We start from the raw sequence: 17,972 nt of genomic DNA, 5'->3' as shown, positions 1-17,972 counted from the left end.
AAGCGGTGATTGGATCCTGAGGCGAAGCGTAAGGTAGTGCACATAATGCATGTAGCTATGTGTAAACTGTGTTTTTAGCTGCATTGATAACTCAGTGTTCAGAGCTTTAGACTGGTGCCTCGTCGCAAAAAATGCATTGTTAAATTCTTCAAACTTTATTCATTATTCATGAAATTAAACCACATATTCGTAGGTTTAAACTTTTGCCTTGTTTGTGCTACATCAGCGGATTAACGTCAGCTAAGCCTGTCTGTGGTAACACTGTAAGTGAAAAGTTGAACTTGAGAAGATTTCAGGCTGTGGAAGCTGCCAGAAAGATGGAGGTGAGAGACTGTCTGATTTCTGCTCCTGGAAAGGCGATCCTCCACGGGGAACATGCTGTCGTTCATGGAAAGGTATGATACTAACACACATTTAAAACCAAACTAGGATTCTGTCAGCTAAGATTAACATTTTGAAAGCTTTTAAGTTCGTGCATTTTTATTAGTAATATTAAATTGTGTAGAAAAGGTTTGATTTACATCATACTAGTTCTGATTACTTCGCTATTGTGACTCTTTATTTCGTATTGGGATATTTTAAAACACTGTTGCAACATGACATGTAGTTTTTCAGTCTGTTGTTTCATAAGGCATTAAAATCAGACATAAAATTTAAAATGCAACTGTGCCTAATGCAGTTGAATTATGAATTTTTCTGTTTGATTTTGGAAAAACTAACAGAAATGTCTTAAAAGTTGAAATACAAAGAGGGAAAGCTGATAAGGGCTTCCATCAACCCTGACCACTAGGGCTGGGTTGGATATAAAATGGTCTAATTACACTCCTGATTTTTAGTATTGCAGCATTGCAGTACTGTGAAATGTGAATTGACTTGTACGTTTGTTGTTGCAGGTGGCTCTTGCTGTAAGTTTAAACCTGAGAACATATTTGAAGTTGAAAGCGAGGTCTGATGGCAAAGTTTGTATTAACCTACCTAATATAGACACATTTGTCTGCTGGGAGCTGTCCGAACTGAAACAGCTGACATCATCAAGTGGTAAGAGAGGATTTTTCACACCGACACATTTAGTTCAAACAGGTGAACTACTTTCACTTTTTAGATTGTAGCTTAGCCATGTACTCAGATCACAACCAGTGACTCAGAATTGTCTATACAGATATATTTTCTTTCACAGACAATTAAAGAGGTCACAAAAACATCACATTAGCCAGTTAGCTTGTTGAAGAATAGAAACACTGCTGAAAATGACGTGTGTCTGTTTTCTCCACCTGCATATTAAATTGTTTCCGTTTCTTTAAAATATTACAAACAGATAAAAAAGAAGAGATCCAACGTCTGGATGCTGAACTGGTGAAGAGACTGCGTGAATTTATTGGTGTGACCAGTGAAAACTTAGACAGTAGTGCTTCAGCAATTTTGGCCTTCCTTTACATCTACCTGTCACTTTTTGGATCGGGGTGAGATATTTCTGAAGTTCTTCACATGATTTCCACATTTTATAGAAACAAGACTCATCAAAACGATCAGATTTTTTCTCACATATTTTTAAGTTCTACTGTATTTCATGGACATCTATGGTAATAAAAGCACCAGTCACTAAGAAATGATGACTTATAGATGTTCATTCTGTCTTTCCACAGGCAAAACATGTGACAATGTTAAGCTTTTGCTATTTGCAAATGTAAGATGTTGCCAACTACCAACTGTGTCTGTTTGCAAATGATATTTTAGAAACATTTTATTCAAGAAATGTTCACTCTGCTCCATATTTGTCCTATGTATTCTTTTCATATGATTAGGGGAGTGATGAAGGTCCTTATCTAAAATATGTAGCAGGGGGGAGAGTTTTCTGACAGAGGTAGTACAAACTGACATCAATACAGTCAAAACAGTTACTTAAAATAGAATTTAAAAAATAGATTTGATCACGATTTTATTGATATCACAGTAGTACCACAAAATGTTGCAATACCATTTTAAGTCCATATCACCCACCCCTATCATGAAGGTCTCTACATGTTGTTTTTGGGCTAATCTGAAGACCACATGAACTTTGGAGGCCCAACTTTGCAGAAGGTTGGCATTTTCTGCAGCTATGCACCTCATGACCCACTGACCCCACTCTATCATGTACATGGCTGAGTTGCCCTGTTATAGTACCACAATCAGCTGACTGTGGAATGTTAGGTAGAGAGAAAATTTCATGACTCTACTTATTGCATAGGTGGCATCTTACTAAAGCACCAGACTACAGTCCTCTGAGCTCTTTAGAGCAACCCATTCTTTCTTCTAGAAACATTCTGCATGCCTATGTGCTGGATTTTATATGTCTGCATCCATGAGAGTTAATGGAACACCTAAACTCAATGAGTTGACGGGGTGACAGGATACCTGGTAGAGTGTAAAGGTCTTTGTAAATTAGATGGTCTTGTGCTCATGTTGCTAAATGCTATGAATATGTAGGAAAGTGATCAGTACATGCTTGGAGGTTTATTGCACTCATGGAGGCCTGGAGTTTTTCCTTCTTTGTTAACAACCTTAATGTGATCCTTTATTTCTTTATTGACATGGATGGGTTAATTGGATGAATTAAAGCACACATCAAGATGGTAAAGAGAGACAGATAGGTGGACTCTGCGACCCGAGCAGCTGGGAAGATTCTCATGAACAATAGAGCTGCAGGTTGTTGGAGGATTTAATCGGCGCTGACACAGTGCTGCTGTGTCAGAGCGAGGTGAAGGATTTCTGACAGGATGGCCACTAATGAGAGTCAGGCACTGGACCACTCTGCACCCTTTAACAAGTCTGGATGGGTTTTTCCCTCGAGAGCAGAACTGGACAATTAGTTTAGAGTATCTTTCTGTCTGCCTGAAAGCCACCACTCTGAAATGACATAGACAGAAGTGTCGAGTTTGTTTGTGCTGTATAAAGTAGTCTATGTGAGACTGGATTATTGGTCTACAATAAAAATAAAGTCAGTGCTGTAGCTGAATTTTTGTGTGATGTACTAGCAAATTACAAAAAAAACAACAACAAGTTGCTGTCTATTTTAGCTTTATTTGTATGTAGTTTAATTAAACACTAACTCATTGTTTTATGATTGTTTTCAGAGATATGCCCAGTCTGACGATGTCTGTGTGGTCAGAGCTGCCGACCGGAGCAGGACTGGGCTCAAGTGCTGCTTATTCCGTGTGTTTAGCTGCAGCTTTCCTCTGTGCAACCGGAAACATTCCCACTCCCCTCAAAGAGTGGGAGCAGACTGGCAGGTAAGAACAAGGTTTCCTTGTATGAGCTGGGATTTTGACTTCGACAGTAGTTTGCATCAACAGAGCAATTAGTCTCTGAGGTTTTGTCTAAAAACTTATAAATGACCATAGTGAATAGCTTGATGCAATTTGATAGAAAAGATGATTACTGTCTAAGTTTTGTATTATTGGCTTTTTTTTTTTTTTACAGATTATCTGTCTCGTATACTGTTCATGCCATAATGATAATTTTAATACATAAAAAAGTTATATACTGCAGCTTCCATCTGAAATTAACTGTCGTTTGATTATCTAAAACATGTGCGAGTGCTAGTGGAAGCTTTGTAATGCCAAACAGTATCTTTATAATTATTCAGTTAAACACATAACTGTTTACCTGTCATTGTGATTGCTCATTTAACAGCACCCTGTGTTGTAAACTGACTGCAGATGGTGTCAGGAGGATCTGGAGCTCATCAACAGTTGGGCTTTCCAAGGAGAGAAGATCATCCATGGAAATCCCTCAGGAGTAGACAATGCTGTAGGAACATGGGGTGAGACAGAAAAGTGTTTAACATAATATATGGCACATGAAGTTATTCACGCTCCTTCCCTAAAATAATGTTATTATTTTATCAACAGTTTACAATATCACTATTTAAAATCATCTTTTAAATGCTTTTTTTTTACACGTAGGTGGTATGCTGAGGTTTTTAGCTGGAAAGATAATACCACTGAGCAGGTACTGTTGAATTACTTATGAATGTTTTGATTAATAAGCCGATTTAGGAAGCATATCTTCCGATTTAGGAAAATAAGCTTGATTTTTATTACTAAAAATCAAGCTTCTTCTGGAAAATCATCCTCTGATCATCAGGTGACTGAACTCTCGAATCTTTGTTGCTGCCAGGGTGCCGTTGTTGAGAATCCTCCTCACTAACACCAAAGTACCACGGAGCACCAAGGTACTTGTTGCCAGGGTGAAGGACAAAATTAACAAGGTACTAAATGGTTTTCCCTCCCTCGTGTGTTACTTGCCGACACTATAATTAATATAATAGGCAGTGCTTTTTCGTGGCTGATACTCCAGGGCATGGGGTTGAGTGCCTCCATAAAACATTAAAATTAAACTCTTAGCCAGCACCCCTGTGTGCCGTTGCCTTGGCGACACCAGCAGGTGTGCAGCTTTCCACCCTGGACAGAGATTGGGCTTGTATGGTGTTGTGCCAATATTGGACACAGTCAGAGTCAGACCTGCCAAATGTGCTGCCTATGTGCAGTATCTCCATTGAAATCTGCTTTGCAGTTCTAAATTTAAACGCATAAAAATATTACTTTTACACAAACTGTGCAAAAGGTATACGGGAGATGTTAATCTGCCTTTGTTCGCCTGTTTTTTGTTTTGACCTCCTGCAGTTTCCTTCTGTCATGATCCCTGTGCTGGATTCAGTCGACGCCATTTCCTGCACCTGTGAGAAAGTCCTAACAGAGATGACTTGTGAGCCCATCACAGGAGACCACTATAACATCTTAGAGGTACAGATTTTTTGTAATTTAAATGAAATATAGATATTGAAAATGTGCAGTCAGAATGTACCATAGAAGTACAATTTAATTTTATTTGATAAATAAAACACAAGTTGAAAACACTGGAACCTCAGTTCAAATATTCTCATTAACATACTGTTGTTTATCTCTCATGACCTGTATTTTTACAGCTTTTTTTTTTTTGTAGGAGCTAATTGACATCAACCAACATCATCTGAATGTGATTGGTGTAGGACATCCTTCTTTAGACATGTTGTGCCAGGTTACAGCGGCTAGAGGGCTTCACAGCAAGCTTACAGGAGCAGGTGGAGGAGGCTGTGGCATCACACTCCTGAGACCAGGTGCTGCACAATAATGGTTCTTTATTTGCTGTCGTAACTGTGCACAATTTAAATGGTTAACTATCTAATACCTTGCTACGTTTGTACTCATTTTAACAAGCATATATCATGAATTTTACTACTTGTCCTTTTCAGCTGTGTTTGCACTTGTAGTTTAATTAATTTCTATGTCTGAAATTGGGAAATATTTAAATAAATTAAAAAAAAGGTGGAAGAAAAAAGGCAGCCAATAGCAAAACTGAAAATAACTGAAGAATGATAACATTACTATGTCGAATCAACAGTGACATCAAATCAAAACACAATGACGAAAGTGGGGTTAGCCAAGTCTCCAGCTTGAATTTGAGTTCATAAACTGAATATTTTTATCCCATGAAGAAAAGTCAGAAGAAATGTTGATTTAGAGACAGCAGCCTGGAGACTTTAACAGACCGGAAACCTTCCCAGGGATTTAAAAGCTCCTCAAAGGAATCTCATTTTGTCTGTAATCTGTCACAATAGTGAATGAATGTGTGGGACAAAAATGTAATGGAGAAAAAAAGTCTGAAGGTTCACCCAGTTAATTATCTTTATGTCTCCAAAGGTTCAGCTCTGAGTCCACTACACTACACCCAGATTGTGGGTTTAATGATGGAATATTTATTCAATCATGCCATCTGGAGAAATCTGACAATTGTTTTTTGTACTAACATAGACGATAGAAACTACAGTGAAAGAAAACCTTTTCTTGCTTGAAAAACTGACTGACTGCTCAAGCTGTCTGGGTCATTTGGGGTGTTCTTTCACATAGACTAATGTCCAATTGTCTCAAATTTTGAGTAAGAAGTGGGTGAGAGTGAACTCGCCAACTTTTCCCACAAAAGTGCTCACACCATTTTTTTATATTTTTGTTGCCTATCAATGGCCTCTCATCTGTTTGATATATTCCAAATCTTTCTGTCTGGAAAACATAAATTTTTTAATCACTGTGGAAAATTTGCAGGTGGTTTTTGTTGTCATCTTTGTACAAAGGTACATGTTCAGTTTGGAGGATATGCTTAAAAAGCTGCTATGTCATAGAAAAGTGTGCAAAATTATTAATCTGTTTCGACGGCCGGTGAAATGGTTGAGACTGGCTTAGAAATGTGACATTTTGAGGTTCAAAAATAATACAGAGAAAAAAGTGTTTTAGTTGTTGCTTTTAATCCTGTAATATTTCTTACCTGCACTGATCGTCAGAAGATCAGTCAGAGAGAAAACATTTTCAAGGTAATGGAGGGAGGCTATGGCAGAACATTCATGGCATGCCTGATGATATTGTCCTTTGTAGATTTTAAGGTATGCTTGTAATTTTAAAAGTTGCATTCTTTTTTTTTCTGAATTTCCTTTTATTTATTTAATTGAATTCCTTCTTTCATTTTCCAGCTAAACATTCCTTGTGTCTTTGGCTGCAAGATGAGCCCAAATTTTTATTGATTCATTCCAGTGCAAACAATGGAATGAATTAATCTGTCTTTTCAAAACAGCCATCCAGAAGAAAATTACATTTTATCTCCATGCTCTATGTTTCTAAGGCAAGCTTTGCCAATCATATTGAGTGGTTTTCTGCCTCCTACATAGTAACCCATTCAGCCCATTTTGTTTTACAAATACTTGTCTAATAAATTCAGTCTAATCTAACAGTTTTTAGTTATGGAAAACTCTCTGTGACATTAAACGTTCTGTTTTCCACAGACACTACCTTTTCTCAGATCTAGGGATTATAAGGACAATGCATGATGAGAGGAATTATAGAAGGCACATGTACATATGTGTGCTCATGCACTGAACCAATCAGAAATCCTGTGTTCAGTCTGTTTATGCCTGCAGCTCACTGAATTTTAATAGGTTCTCAATTTCCTAAATAAATTTCCAAATACTTTTTCTTCTCATGGTTTTGTTTTTGAATTGCAGCTATTTTAAACATTTTTACATCTGTCTGCTCTAAAGCTAATTATAATAAAGCTCTTAGAAGAAGTTATTTTATCTCTGTCTGTAGAAGCTACACCTGCACCCTGAGGATAGACTGTTATGGAAATAAAAAGGATGTAAGGTATTTTACAACTATCAAGGGTTCTTGAGTTTGTTACAAGCTTTTTCATTTTGGCTTCATTTGTGTTCAATATAAATTAGCATTCTACACACTTTGTAAGACTTAAATAATTTTAAAATGTAATTTAAAAAAAAAAACCCAAATCAGATCAGTGATGTTAAAACCACTAGAACTGATCAAATTGACAGTTTTCAGGTTATGAGCTTCTTTTGTGATTATTTATTCAACTTTATTTAATTTAATTACTTCTTTCCTTTTCCGACTAAACGTTCCCTTTGTGCCACACTCTTTCGGATTCTTATTTGAACAGAGGTCTGTGAAATATTTGACTCTCTGGATATTGTTTTGTAACCCAACCCTGTTCTTGCCCATACTCTTAACATCTTTGGATGTTGGATCGAGAGTTGCTCTGTAAGATGTTCAAAACTTAAGATATTGTTTTACAAGCAAATCCATATTTTAAATGTCTCCACAGCTTTCTCCATGATTTGTCTGCTGTGCTCTTTGGTCTTCATGATGCTGTTTATTCATTAATCTTCTCTAAGAAACATTTGAAGCTTTCACGGAACCATCTTAGTCTGACTTTTCTTGTTTATTGAAATTATTGTTTGGTTTTATTTGCAGAAACTGATTCAATGACTGTTCAGGGGACGATGAAGGACCTGAGGGACTGTGGCTATGACTGCTGGGAAACAAGTATTGGTGGACCAGGTGTGCAGCAGCACTTCCCTTCCTCTGTTAAAGAGGAAATTATGGAGGTTTTAAACAGGTACTGAGGCCTACTGGTGGCGAAACAAAAAGACTGATTCCTACACTGTAGGACTTTTTGTTGATGTCTCAAAACCTTTGATATACTTAACTAATAATGGGAACTGAGAGAATGAAAGCAAAAGGAAAAAAATGTTTCCAATTGATTTTCCTGACTGAACTTTTTTTGTGTGTGTGTATTTGACTAATCAACTGGGCCTTTTTGCACATTGGAGCAAAATTATATGCAATGATGTATCTGTACACTAGATGGCAGCAGAGTGGCACATATTGTTTTAATGAATCAGGATAAAAGTAATACTTTAATGGATTAGTTTAATAGCATTAAATCCTCAATTCTATATTTTTTACAGGGTTAAAAACTGCTTTAGTGAATGTAATAAAGCTGTGTGTGATTTTTTTCCCCAGGAAACATCACTTACAAAAAAAAAAAGTTTGCAAATCCAAATGAAGGATTTGTTCTGGAAATTGATACATGCCAGATTGAATATAAAAAAAAAAAAAAAATTGATGTCTAAAGTGATGTTTAAAGTGAAAATCTTCAGCCTCTAAATCATTTTGCGGTTTTATTTATCAAGTTAAAGACTAACAGGTTGTGTTGTTTTGCTAATGAAGGTTGCAGAAAGGAGGACAGCAGGCGTGTGCGGCCTCTCTGGAGGATCTGGATTAGCATCACTGTACTGTGAATAAACAACAAACAGCGTCCCTCCGAGTTACACAGACACACAACAGCTTTTCCAAATTCTCCGCCACTTTATTGCTCATCCTTTTAAGCATTGCAAAATATGCTGCAAATAGAGCAGATGCAGCTGACGGATCTGTCTGCCATACTCCCCGATTTGGGGAAAAGGTCACTGTGGGAGTGAATATCCATTTCATTTTTTTGTTCTTTCAAATGTCATGAAGATTGAGAAGTCCAAATCTGGTTGTGTACGTGAATAAACGACATTCGTCACCCCACCCGCAACCCCCCCACACACCCTCTCACACTCACCCACCCTTTCTCTGTGTCTGCCCTCTCTGTCCTCTTGAATTGTGTCATCTTTATGTCAGGGCAGCCCCCCTGTCAGCGTGCTGCACAGTTGCTCCTAACCCCTGCTGGAATTTAATTACCACTGCGCTTCTCAATTGAAATGGCATTGAGGAGGGCGGGAAGGCAAGAATAGCTGAGGGATGGGGCGGAGGGGCTGGACAAGTGGGGGACACAACGAAGCCAGTTTTATTTGAAGCCCCTCTTTTTATTTTCTGTCTCATTTTCTTTCAGTCCTTTTTGCCCGAGTGAGGCACAGATGGTACTTTTTTTATATATCAGTGTCAGTGCCGGCTTCTTTCTGCTCTGATGAATAGAATCTAAGAAGGGTCTGGGATTATTTCAGATAACCATGGGGGTGAGGAAAAGGGGTCAAGGATAAAGAGGAAGAATGTCAGATTTCCAGAGATACAGTAGGAACTGTGAGCTGCCCTTGCAGTGAGGCAGAGGAGAGGGGGTGTGGTATGTAAAAATCATTTAACATTTTAGGTGTTTGAGGGAGTTTTGTCTGTATAAATCTGTGCGAGCGAAACGGCAATGAATAATTCATTTTGTCCAAGCAGGAGGAATGAAATGCTAAATGTGAATTTGCTGAGTGGTCTTGCTCACTGTGGCACATTCCCTCTGGTCCCGTGTCAACTGGTGAGAGACTTGTCAGGAACCATTAAGACTGAATGCAGAATTAGACCTGACTGACAAGATATCATGAAGCTGATGTCCAGTGGTTTTGCTAATGGGGATTTTAGTGTACAGCTCCATTCACATCCATAGATCAGCATTTGTCTCTGTTATTATGGAAAGTGCCTGTTTTGTGTGTTTTTATGTCGTGTGTGTGTGTCAGAGAGTGATGAGGAAATGGCCTCGGCAGGGGATATTTAGGCAACCATTCCCCGTCAGCGTTTGTAGGAACACGGTGACAGAGGCACAGTCAACATCACAAGCTCCTCTCTGTCATCATGAGGTGGATGATCCTCCTGGGGCTGTTTGCCCTTTTCCTAAGAAGGAGGTTGGTGGTCCACGTCAGAGGCAGGGGTCCGAATAAGACAGCAGGATGTGAGGATGCTGTCAGAAATTATTTTTACAGGGTTCCTATGCAGTTTAGAGAAGTCTGGGATTTCATTGAAGCATTCTGTAGGTGTGGATAATAACAAATATGTATGGCTGTGTTTTATAGTTTTAATTTTCTGTTCCATTGTCTAAATGTTGCCTCAATAAGTTAATCTATGCACCGTTTGCCCACACATCCATCCGTCCAGCGGTTTTTGCAGGTAAAGCCTGACCACTTCATAAATATGTGCAATAAATTTGTTGAGATCTGAGAGGTCTTTGCTAAAAATAATATTCTTAAATGTCCAAAAAATCACTGAGAACTCTTACTGGAGTTGAGTAAATGTCACCTCCAATTTTTCACATCATAACAAAGTTTTTATTTTTGTTTTTCTGTCCATCTGTGTCAAAGCCAGTGCAAGGAGCAAGAGGTGGGAAAAGATTTTAAGTTCTAAAAAGTGGTAAAAATATTTTCACGTCAATTTCTCGAGTACGGTTAGAATTTCCAATCTAAACGTATGTTTTCCCACTATGGGAGTCATTTGCACTTTCATAAAACAGTGCCCAAAAATGCACCCGATATTCAAACCAAAAGTATATTTTGATAAAACACAAATTGTTGCCAAACTCCTCAAACAAAGCAAGTCTCTAGCATTATGATATGAACTGTCCCTTTTGCAAAGGTAAATTTAAAATATTAAAATCCATAATATAAAAGAAAAAAACTTTTAAACATCCTTCTGTTCAGTTTTTGATTAGAGGTTTTGGGATTACAAAATTCACCCCCTTTTTTTAAAACACACAAGTATTGTACTCGCTGGTTTAGATATTCTTATATAAACTTCTGCTGACCTAACTCAAAATAAATATTTGAGATTGTTGCAGTGAATGTTTAAAAATGCAGCTCATTTTACACTTTGAAGTTGTATAATGTTAATTTTTGTAGCTATCATCTCTGTTATAATCTTCAGACTAAACAAGTATGTGCTGAACTGAACCAAACCCTTTTATATGAATGGATGAGATGAAGTTTGTCCCCACAGACAACAGATCTCAACTTCACATCTAGTCAAACAGTTTTGGCTCCAATGTCTTCGCTGGATATTTATGTCATTTAATCATTTCCTGCTAGATTTCTTTTAAGCTGCAGCCAAAATTTCATAGCATAGCATATCAGTTGATCAGATAACAAAGATATCAAAGTTTTGATTTGAAAACTTCATTTAATCTTTTCCATCCTTGTCATGTCTCAACTTTATCTTGCAAGACTCTGTGGGTCGACAGCGCCCCTGCTCTCCTGGGCCGGGAGCCTGTTTCAGCAGTCCTAAACGTAGCCAAAACATTTAAAGTGAGGTTTCAACCTGGAGGATCTGTTATGTCTAGAGCCGGGTTTCTGTTATCCTTCAGAAACAGACAGAGCTGCACAATTGTAAATATCTGAAAACACACGACACCTCCTCTCTATGTCCCTGTTTCCATTATGGAATTGTATCATGTCTGAGTATTGATCCTGGAATTGATCCCACGGAGTTGAGGGCTTGTGCAACACACTCCGTCATCTCTCCAGCACCAGCAGTAGTATGTTTTTTAATTGCAGTCTAAGGCGCTCGGTTTTCATGTTACCTTTGAAAAGCCTCATTGATTTTTATACCACCCTTCATCCTCTCTGTGCTCCGTTTTAAGAGCAAATCCCTTGTCAGACTTTCCCCGAATGTAAAAGCACGAGATCTGCCAGAGCCTTTCACAAGGCTTCCAGGTGCTACTCAGACACATTAACACTCAAGTTTAAAAGTCAGATGTGTGGATTTTTTTTTTCTGTTCAAATAAAACAAAGAGGAATAAAGGCTTTGCTACAGTCTGCCAGTCTCTGTGTCAGTGGGAGCTGCTGAACGCTGAGTTGAACAAACCTTTAAACTTGTTAAGTACAGGTTTATCGGCCTAAAAGAGACCAGCAGATTAAAAACCAACCAATGCTAGAGATGTTTAGTAAATCTTTATGTATAAAATGTTCTTTTGTTACAGTAGAATAAACTCTGTCTTTTTTTCTTTCTAACATCCAACATTTGACATAAGTACATCTATTCAGTGGGAAAGCAAATCTCAGAAATTCATTGCTGCAACTGTCATTGCCACCAATGCTAATCCTCTCCATTTATTAATAGAAGCACTTTCCTGTAACTTTTCTTAAGACTGGATCACACAGAGAAGGGATCATTCCTCTGCACAGTCTTACTAGATCACAGATTCAGAGTATTGGATCCTTTCTTTTACTTTCTTCTCTTCAACTCACATCTGGGATTGAGCAGGCCATAGAAGAAGGATTTTATATTTGATAAAATATTTTTCTGTGGGGTCATAACATTTGGATCTTGTTGAAACGCACAATAATGGTGGATTTAAAAAAACAACAACATCATACTGTTGCAATAAAATAAATTATTTTATATATCTTTCTGGCATCTTTACAAGAGATGCCACAAATTGTAACAGGTGGTGTTTAGCATTTTCACATAAATTGTAGTTTAGGATTTTTGAACTAATTGTTAATCTTGAAAATATTGTAAATTTAGCTTTGTTTACTAGAAACCCTACATGAGACACAGTTTCTGTCTTAACAGAAATAATAAAAAAAATAAGTCTAATAATCCAAACAGGATTTGTTTTTTTTGTTTTTTGGGGGGGATTTTAGCTGAAGCTCAGATACTGGCACAGGAATATATTTAGCATATGTGCGTCTATAATGCAAAACAAAAACATCCTCAATGAAATTTGATTTGCATTAATTTGGGAAGCAGCTTATCTAACATTCATACTATGAACTCACTTTGAATTTGAAATAGGTTCTCATAATTTCCCTGGGATTGCAGCCAATTTATCGGATTCGCCCCCCGCCCCCATCCTCACCGCGGCTCAGAGGAGGATGATCTCAAAACGTTATCACGTGACATAATGTGATTGATGGACCATTAAAATGTCAGCCAGATGTACTTAAAACTGCGGCTTTTAGGTTGATAAATCACGACCCAAATGGATACATAAAGCTGTTAGAAACAAATATTCCCATCTAGAGCTATCTGCAGTCGGATAGTAATGGATGTTCAATCTGATGGTCTGTCTGTCTGTATGTTTCTTCACATTTTGCTCCCCCCCCTGTGCAGCGTACAGCATGTCTGGACTGCTGCAGTCTTATAATTACAAAGAAACAGGTAGGAGTGTTCATATTTCATCTGCTGCATTGGTGATAACATCTAATAATCTGAAAGCCGTGGCAAAATTGGTATCTCGTTGCTCATGCATTATGAATGACTCACTGATTGCTTTTTTGCATAGATTAGCAATCATTTCACAGAAATCTCTCCTATAAAAAACCGTAGTAGGATGGTTTTGGCTCTTTCTTTTTTCCTGAGGAGTTTAGACACCAAATCATGTTGCTTTTTAGCATAGGACATATCTAGTGATGCCACTGTCCCCTCTCGCCCCTCAGCCCCATCTTCTGATTTATTTCTCTATGCATATCATCATGGTGAAGATAAGTGCAATTTTCAGCCCACTTTGCAACTGATTGCTCACTTAGAGAATATATTCAGCATCTACAGTGTTATTGTGTTTGGAGCCAAGCAGCGAAGTACCACTAAAAATCTCGGGCATCCCAAGTGTTCATTTGTCGACTTTTAAACTGAGGCAAGTCTGAGGCAAGGCGTGTGTGGATTTCTGTGACCTCTGCCTCTCCTGACTTGTAGCCACAGGTTGGCGTAACACATAAGGGGGCCTCTATGGTCTACTGGTTAGGAAAATTGTCTGGTGAGCAGATTCCCTGTTTGAGGTTTACATACTTCCCCTGTTTCCTGTCAGGCAAATAACCTGCTTCACATTCACAACCATCCATATCACACAGATGCAGACTGAAAGACAACACTACTGACTCGGTTTTAACCACTTTTCATGATAAAAATTAATGCTTCAGTAGTATTCCAATAGTTGTTTTATCCAGCAATTTATTTTTTTTTTACTTTTAAACATCTCAGTATATCAGGGAACTCAAGAGTATACAAACTAAATGGTGCCACACCTTAAGTTCTGGTAATTGGATCTCTGAATAAACAAATCTTTGAAGACCTGAGGGGTCCAGGTGGTTTCTACCTGACCATCAATTCTGAAAAGTATTTAGGCCCAAAACATGTCAAGGTATTTTTACACCGAAAATTGAATAAAAAGTGACTTGTGGACTGATGTTATATGATTTCTTTCTAGTGTAGATCAATGCCTTGACCGCAGCATTTTCAGTTGCAGGGACTCATGGATTCAAATGCACCATTATGACAAACTGGTCAAAGTAAAAGTATCGGTTTTCTGCCTTTATCCTGGCTGCATTTTTAATAAGATAATGAGCTTATTTAGTCATGAACATTATGCTGATGTTAAAATTTAGGTCATTACCCAGATTTCTTACTCTATGGTCTTTAGCCTCATTGAGTTTAGTTGAGTGCTGATTTTTAAGCTTGTGTTTTTGGGGCCCAGAACTTTGACTTTTGCATTTTTTATACACTTGAATTAAAAATTCTCACACATCATTTCAATTACATTAAAACACAATTACTCAATGACCGTAAGGGAGTGCAGTCATGTGATGTCATTAGTATGACAAATCTATATTAGCCTGTAATCTTATAATAATCTGATTAGGGGTAGCATATAGGTATTAAATAACATCTAATGATAGGACTTTTGAGAAACCACAAATCTAATGATGACAAAAAAGAGTGGTTGTGTTACTCCTAGATTTTTTTCATGTTTTATGGTCTCAAGCCTCACCGAGGCTAGTTGGGTACTGATCTCCAACTTTACCTTTTACATACTAATAATGACTTTTGTTGCATTTATATGGAAGAAATTCTGATCCGTCATTGTATAGATATTGGGGACCCACTCAGTGACTATGCAGGACTGTGGAAATGTAACGTGTGTCATAATGCATGATAAGATATTTGGTCGTATGCTATAATCTGAGCTGGGAATAGAAGTTGAATAAAAGTGATCTGCGATTGGCTCCTTGAAGAGCCCCATGTGTGCTCTTTTTGCTCAGAATTATATTTCCAAAATGTCACAATCCGATAAGTAAGATTGTAACCAATCCTTCACAGTGCCACACAATCCAGCACTATGTTTTAGGCTATCAATGTCATGTTGATCGATTGTTTCAAAGGCAGCTCTGAGGACCATTTTTTTTCTAACAATAAATAAAGTTCTGTCTTGTTGAAGACTGAATATATATATAAAAAAATATGAGTTTGAAGCAGCTCTTGGCTTGTGGGGACACCCAGGCTCCATCTTCCAGCATAACCCCTGGCCTTTACCCCCCCAGATGGGCAGAGTCACAGGCCCTGTGGAGGTTGGTGCCCTCTGCCTGACAGCCCGTCACTGTGCTCTGGTGGTGATTCTTTTTTTTTTCTTGCAGGAGATAGTGTCTGATTGGGAGCAGTGTGTGAATAGCCCTGTCACACTCGATAAGCCAGCAAGACGACCTGTGACGGGGACATATGGCATGTTTGACAGGGAGAGAGGGTGCGAATCGCACTGAATGATAAAATGGTGTTTTTCCCCCTTCGGCAATGTCATGCTTTCAGGCAAGCGTGTGGACCATCGCTCACTCAAGCAGCTGACTCTGGCCTCCTTGTGACATCTCCTTCAAGGTCCTGCGTTTCTCTGCATCGCGTCTGGACAATTCTGACAATGTGAGCTTTTTCTGCTCACAGCTGCTCCGTTTGCTTGTCTGTGTGGGGGACATAATTGGATATCAGTTTAGTTTAGCAAGGGAGGCTGGGAAATTCATCTTTAAGGCCGTTTGTCAAAGCTTCTCCTAAATCTCTCCCGCACTGCAGCCCTCCCTCCTGTCTCTTCTTAGCCTGTCACACTGTTGATTAATACAAACACACACACACGCCCCCACCAGCACACACACACGCAGTCTCATCAAACAACTTTAATTGATGGGTTCTGCCTCTTCACGACCCTGATTTATTTAAAGGGGCCACGAACTCTGAGCTAAGGAGACGAGAGGGAGACGAAGACAAGCCGACTTGGATTGAAATTATTGAGTTTGATCTGCACGCCTTTCATCCTCTCTGTCAGCCGGGTCCTGACTTCTACTGCTGCAGCCTCGACTCCCATCCTGTCAAGTGTCACGTTGTCAGCGTTCGCGGCCATGACGGACAGCCCAGGTGTCGCACTCAGGCTTCAGTGCACCATCAGGCGCCTCCGCTCTGGTCCCCAGTGGTTCACAGTCAGAGAGACAGCACAGTCCAGTAACCCCTCTCAAACCCAGCATGTCTTGCTCCCTGGGGAGTCCACTTTCTGTGTCCACTGGGCCAGAACCTAAAAGCTCCCAGCCAGTGGTCACATAATCCCACTTTCACTCTGAATGCTAATTATAATACTTCAACCGCTGCAGCGCTTCTTCTTCCATTAAAATGACTATTTCTGTCGCTCCTTTCCCCGAGAGAAAAGAAGGCTCGTCTCAGAATTCAGTGATTGGTGTTGATGAAGAGGACGGAGGCCGATATGAGCACCATATTTGATTAATCTGAAAGCTGCCATGATGAACAGTAGGAAATTATTACAGGGCTCTGCAGTATTTTAGTTCATGTTTGGGCTTACAGGTAGTGCTCTGGTTTTACTCTAATCATTGTTTACTGCAGCATCCAGCTACTTTTATTTTAAATGTTCCAAATAGTTAATGGATAGTACCAACAAACTACATTTTAAAATAGAAAATCTCCAGTTTTTTTAATTTGTAGCCTGATTTTGCATCTCACAATCTGTGTTGTTCTTTTTTCTGTCCTAAGGCCTGAGAAGCAGGATAGTATGGTTATTATGCTAAAAGCTAAAGTGGTCTCAGCTTTGCAGAGCGTGATTGCTCTGCTGCAATGCCAACACGTTAAACAAGGGGGTCAATCATCCACTCCTTGTTTGTTAATCAGCCGAGAGCCCTCAGCAATGCAAGAAATTTTTACTAAAGTTAAAAATTTTCATAGATTAGGTCGTGTTTTCTTTCATGCATTTTTTTTTCTTGAAGATTATAGGGATGGGTGGCCCTGCAATATTCATAAACGTCGATTGAGCTTTGTAGAAACACTACAAACACACAAGTCGTCATTTCGCTTGATTGCATTCAAATACAGGAGGATTACATTATTTGAAGAGCAATTTTAAGGCAGCAAATGCTTTGATTATCTATCAAAATATGTGACTATGTCAGAAATTATTCCACATAGTCCAAAAAGTAATATAACTATCAGATATTTTGTTTTCCACATTCTGTTTTTAGTATATTCTATTCTTTGTCACTTTTATCAGTTCTAAAGCAACTAATGAAAAGAGAAATAATTTAATAAACATTTAACTCAAAAAAATATTGAACTTCTGCAACCTCCTAACGTCTCACTGTCTCTCGTTGTTTTGCAACCTTAATAAATAGCAGACGTGTTGCAAAATGTTGAATAAAACACAACTGCCTTTTACATTTCTTCTATTCTTCTTCAGTTTTAAGCTGTTCATTGAGACGGAACTGGTTCACTTTCACTAACAGCGTCCCGATCAAAGACAGTCAGCCTGACCTGTAGCGCTTAGTTATGTCACTTAGTCCATCCACTAATCTGTGAATGTCAGCGCTACCCAGTTAGCCAAGAAATTTTGTTTTCATTTTGTAGAGGTTGTTTTGTGAAGAGCACACAAGACATGCTGTTTCATATTGCTTTTGTCTAAAAAGGTCCAAAAATCTTAATCATGTAATAACAGAGAGCGGTTATTAAAAATCTGAAGGTTATGGCTTTACATCAAATCAGTTTTTCATTGATAAACTAGATCCCTGTGGTAAATATCTTAAAATGTTTGTCAAGAGCTCAATTTGGGTTGGGTTGCCT

At 38.5% G+C, this 17,972-nt stretch overlaps 1 protein-coding gene across 1 annotated transcript; it reads left to right on the top strand.

Moving 5' to 3' along the window:
• The first annotated feature begins 38 nt into the window (after positions 1-38).
• Positions 39-17,570, top strand: mvk (mevalonate kinase). The gene is made up of 10 exons (XM_032579268.1): positions 39-395; positions 894-1,038; positions 1,316-1,460; positions 3,114-3,269; positions 3,699-3,802; positions 3,945-3,990; positions 4,159-4,249; positions 4,665-4,784; positions 4,984-5,137; positions 7,833-17,570. Exons 1-10 carry the CDS (start codon positions 318-320, stop codon positions 7,982-7,984), a joined length of 1,191 nt encoding a protein of 396 aa, XP_032435159.1. The 5' UTR covers positions 39-317; the 3' UTR covers positions 7,985-17,570.
• The last annotated feature ends 402 nt before the right edge of the window (positions 17,571-17,972 follow it).

The sequence above is a fragment of the Xiphophorus hellerii genome, chromosome 12 (genome assembly GCF_003331165.1).
Source record: "Xiphophorus hellerii strain 12219 chromosome 12, Xiphophorus_hellerii-4.1, whole genome shotgun sequence".
Taxonomy (NCBI): Eukaryota; Metazoa; Chordata; class Actinopteri; order Cyprinodontiformes; family Poeciliidae; genus Xiphophorus; species Xiphophorus hellerii.
Note: the sequence above shows the minus strand (reverse complement) of the source record. Positions and strands in the feature narration are given on the sequence as shown.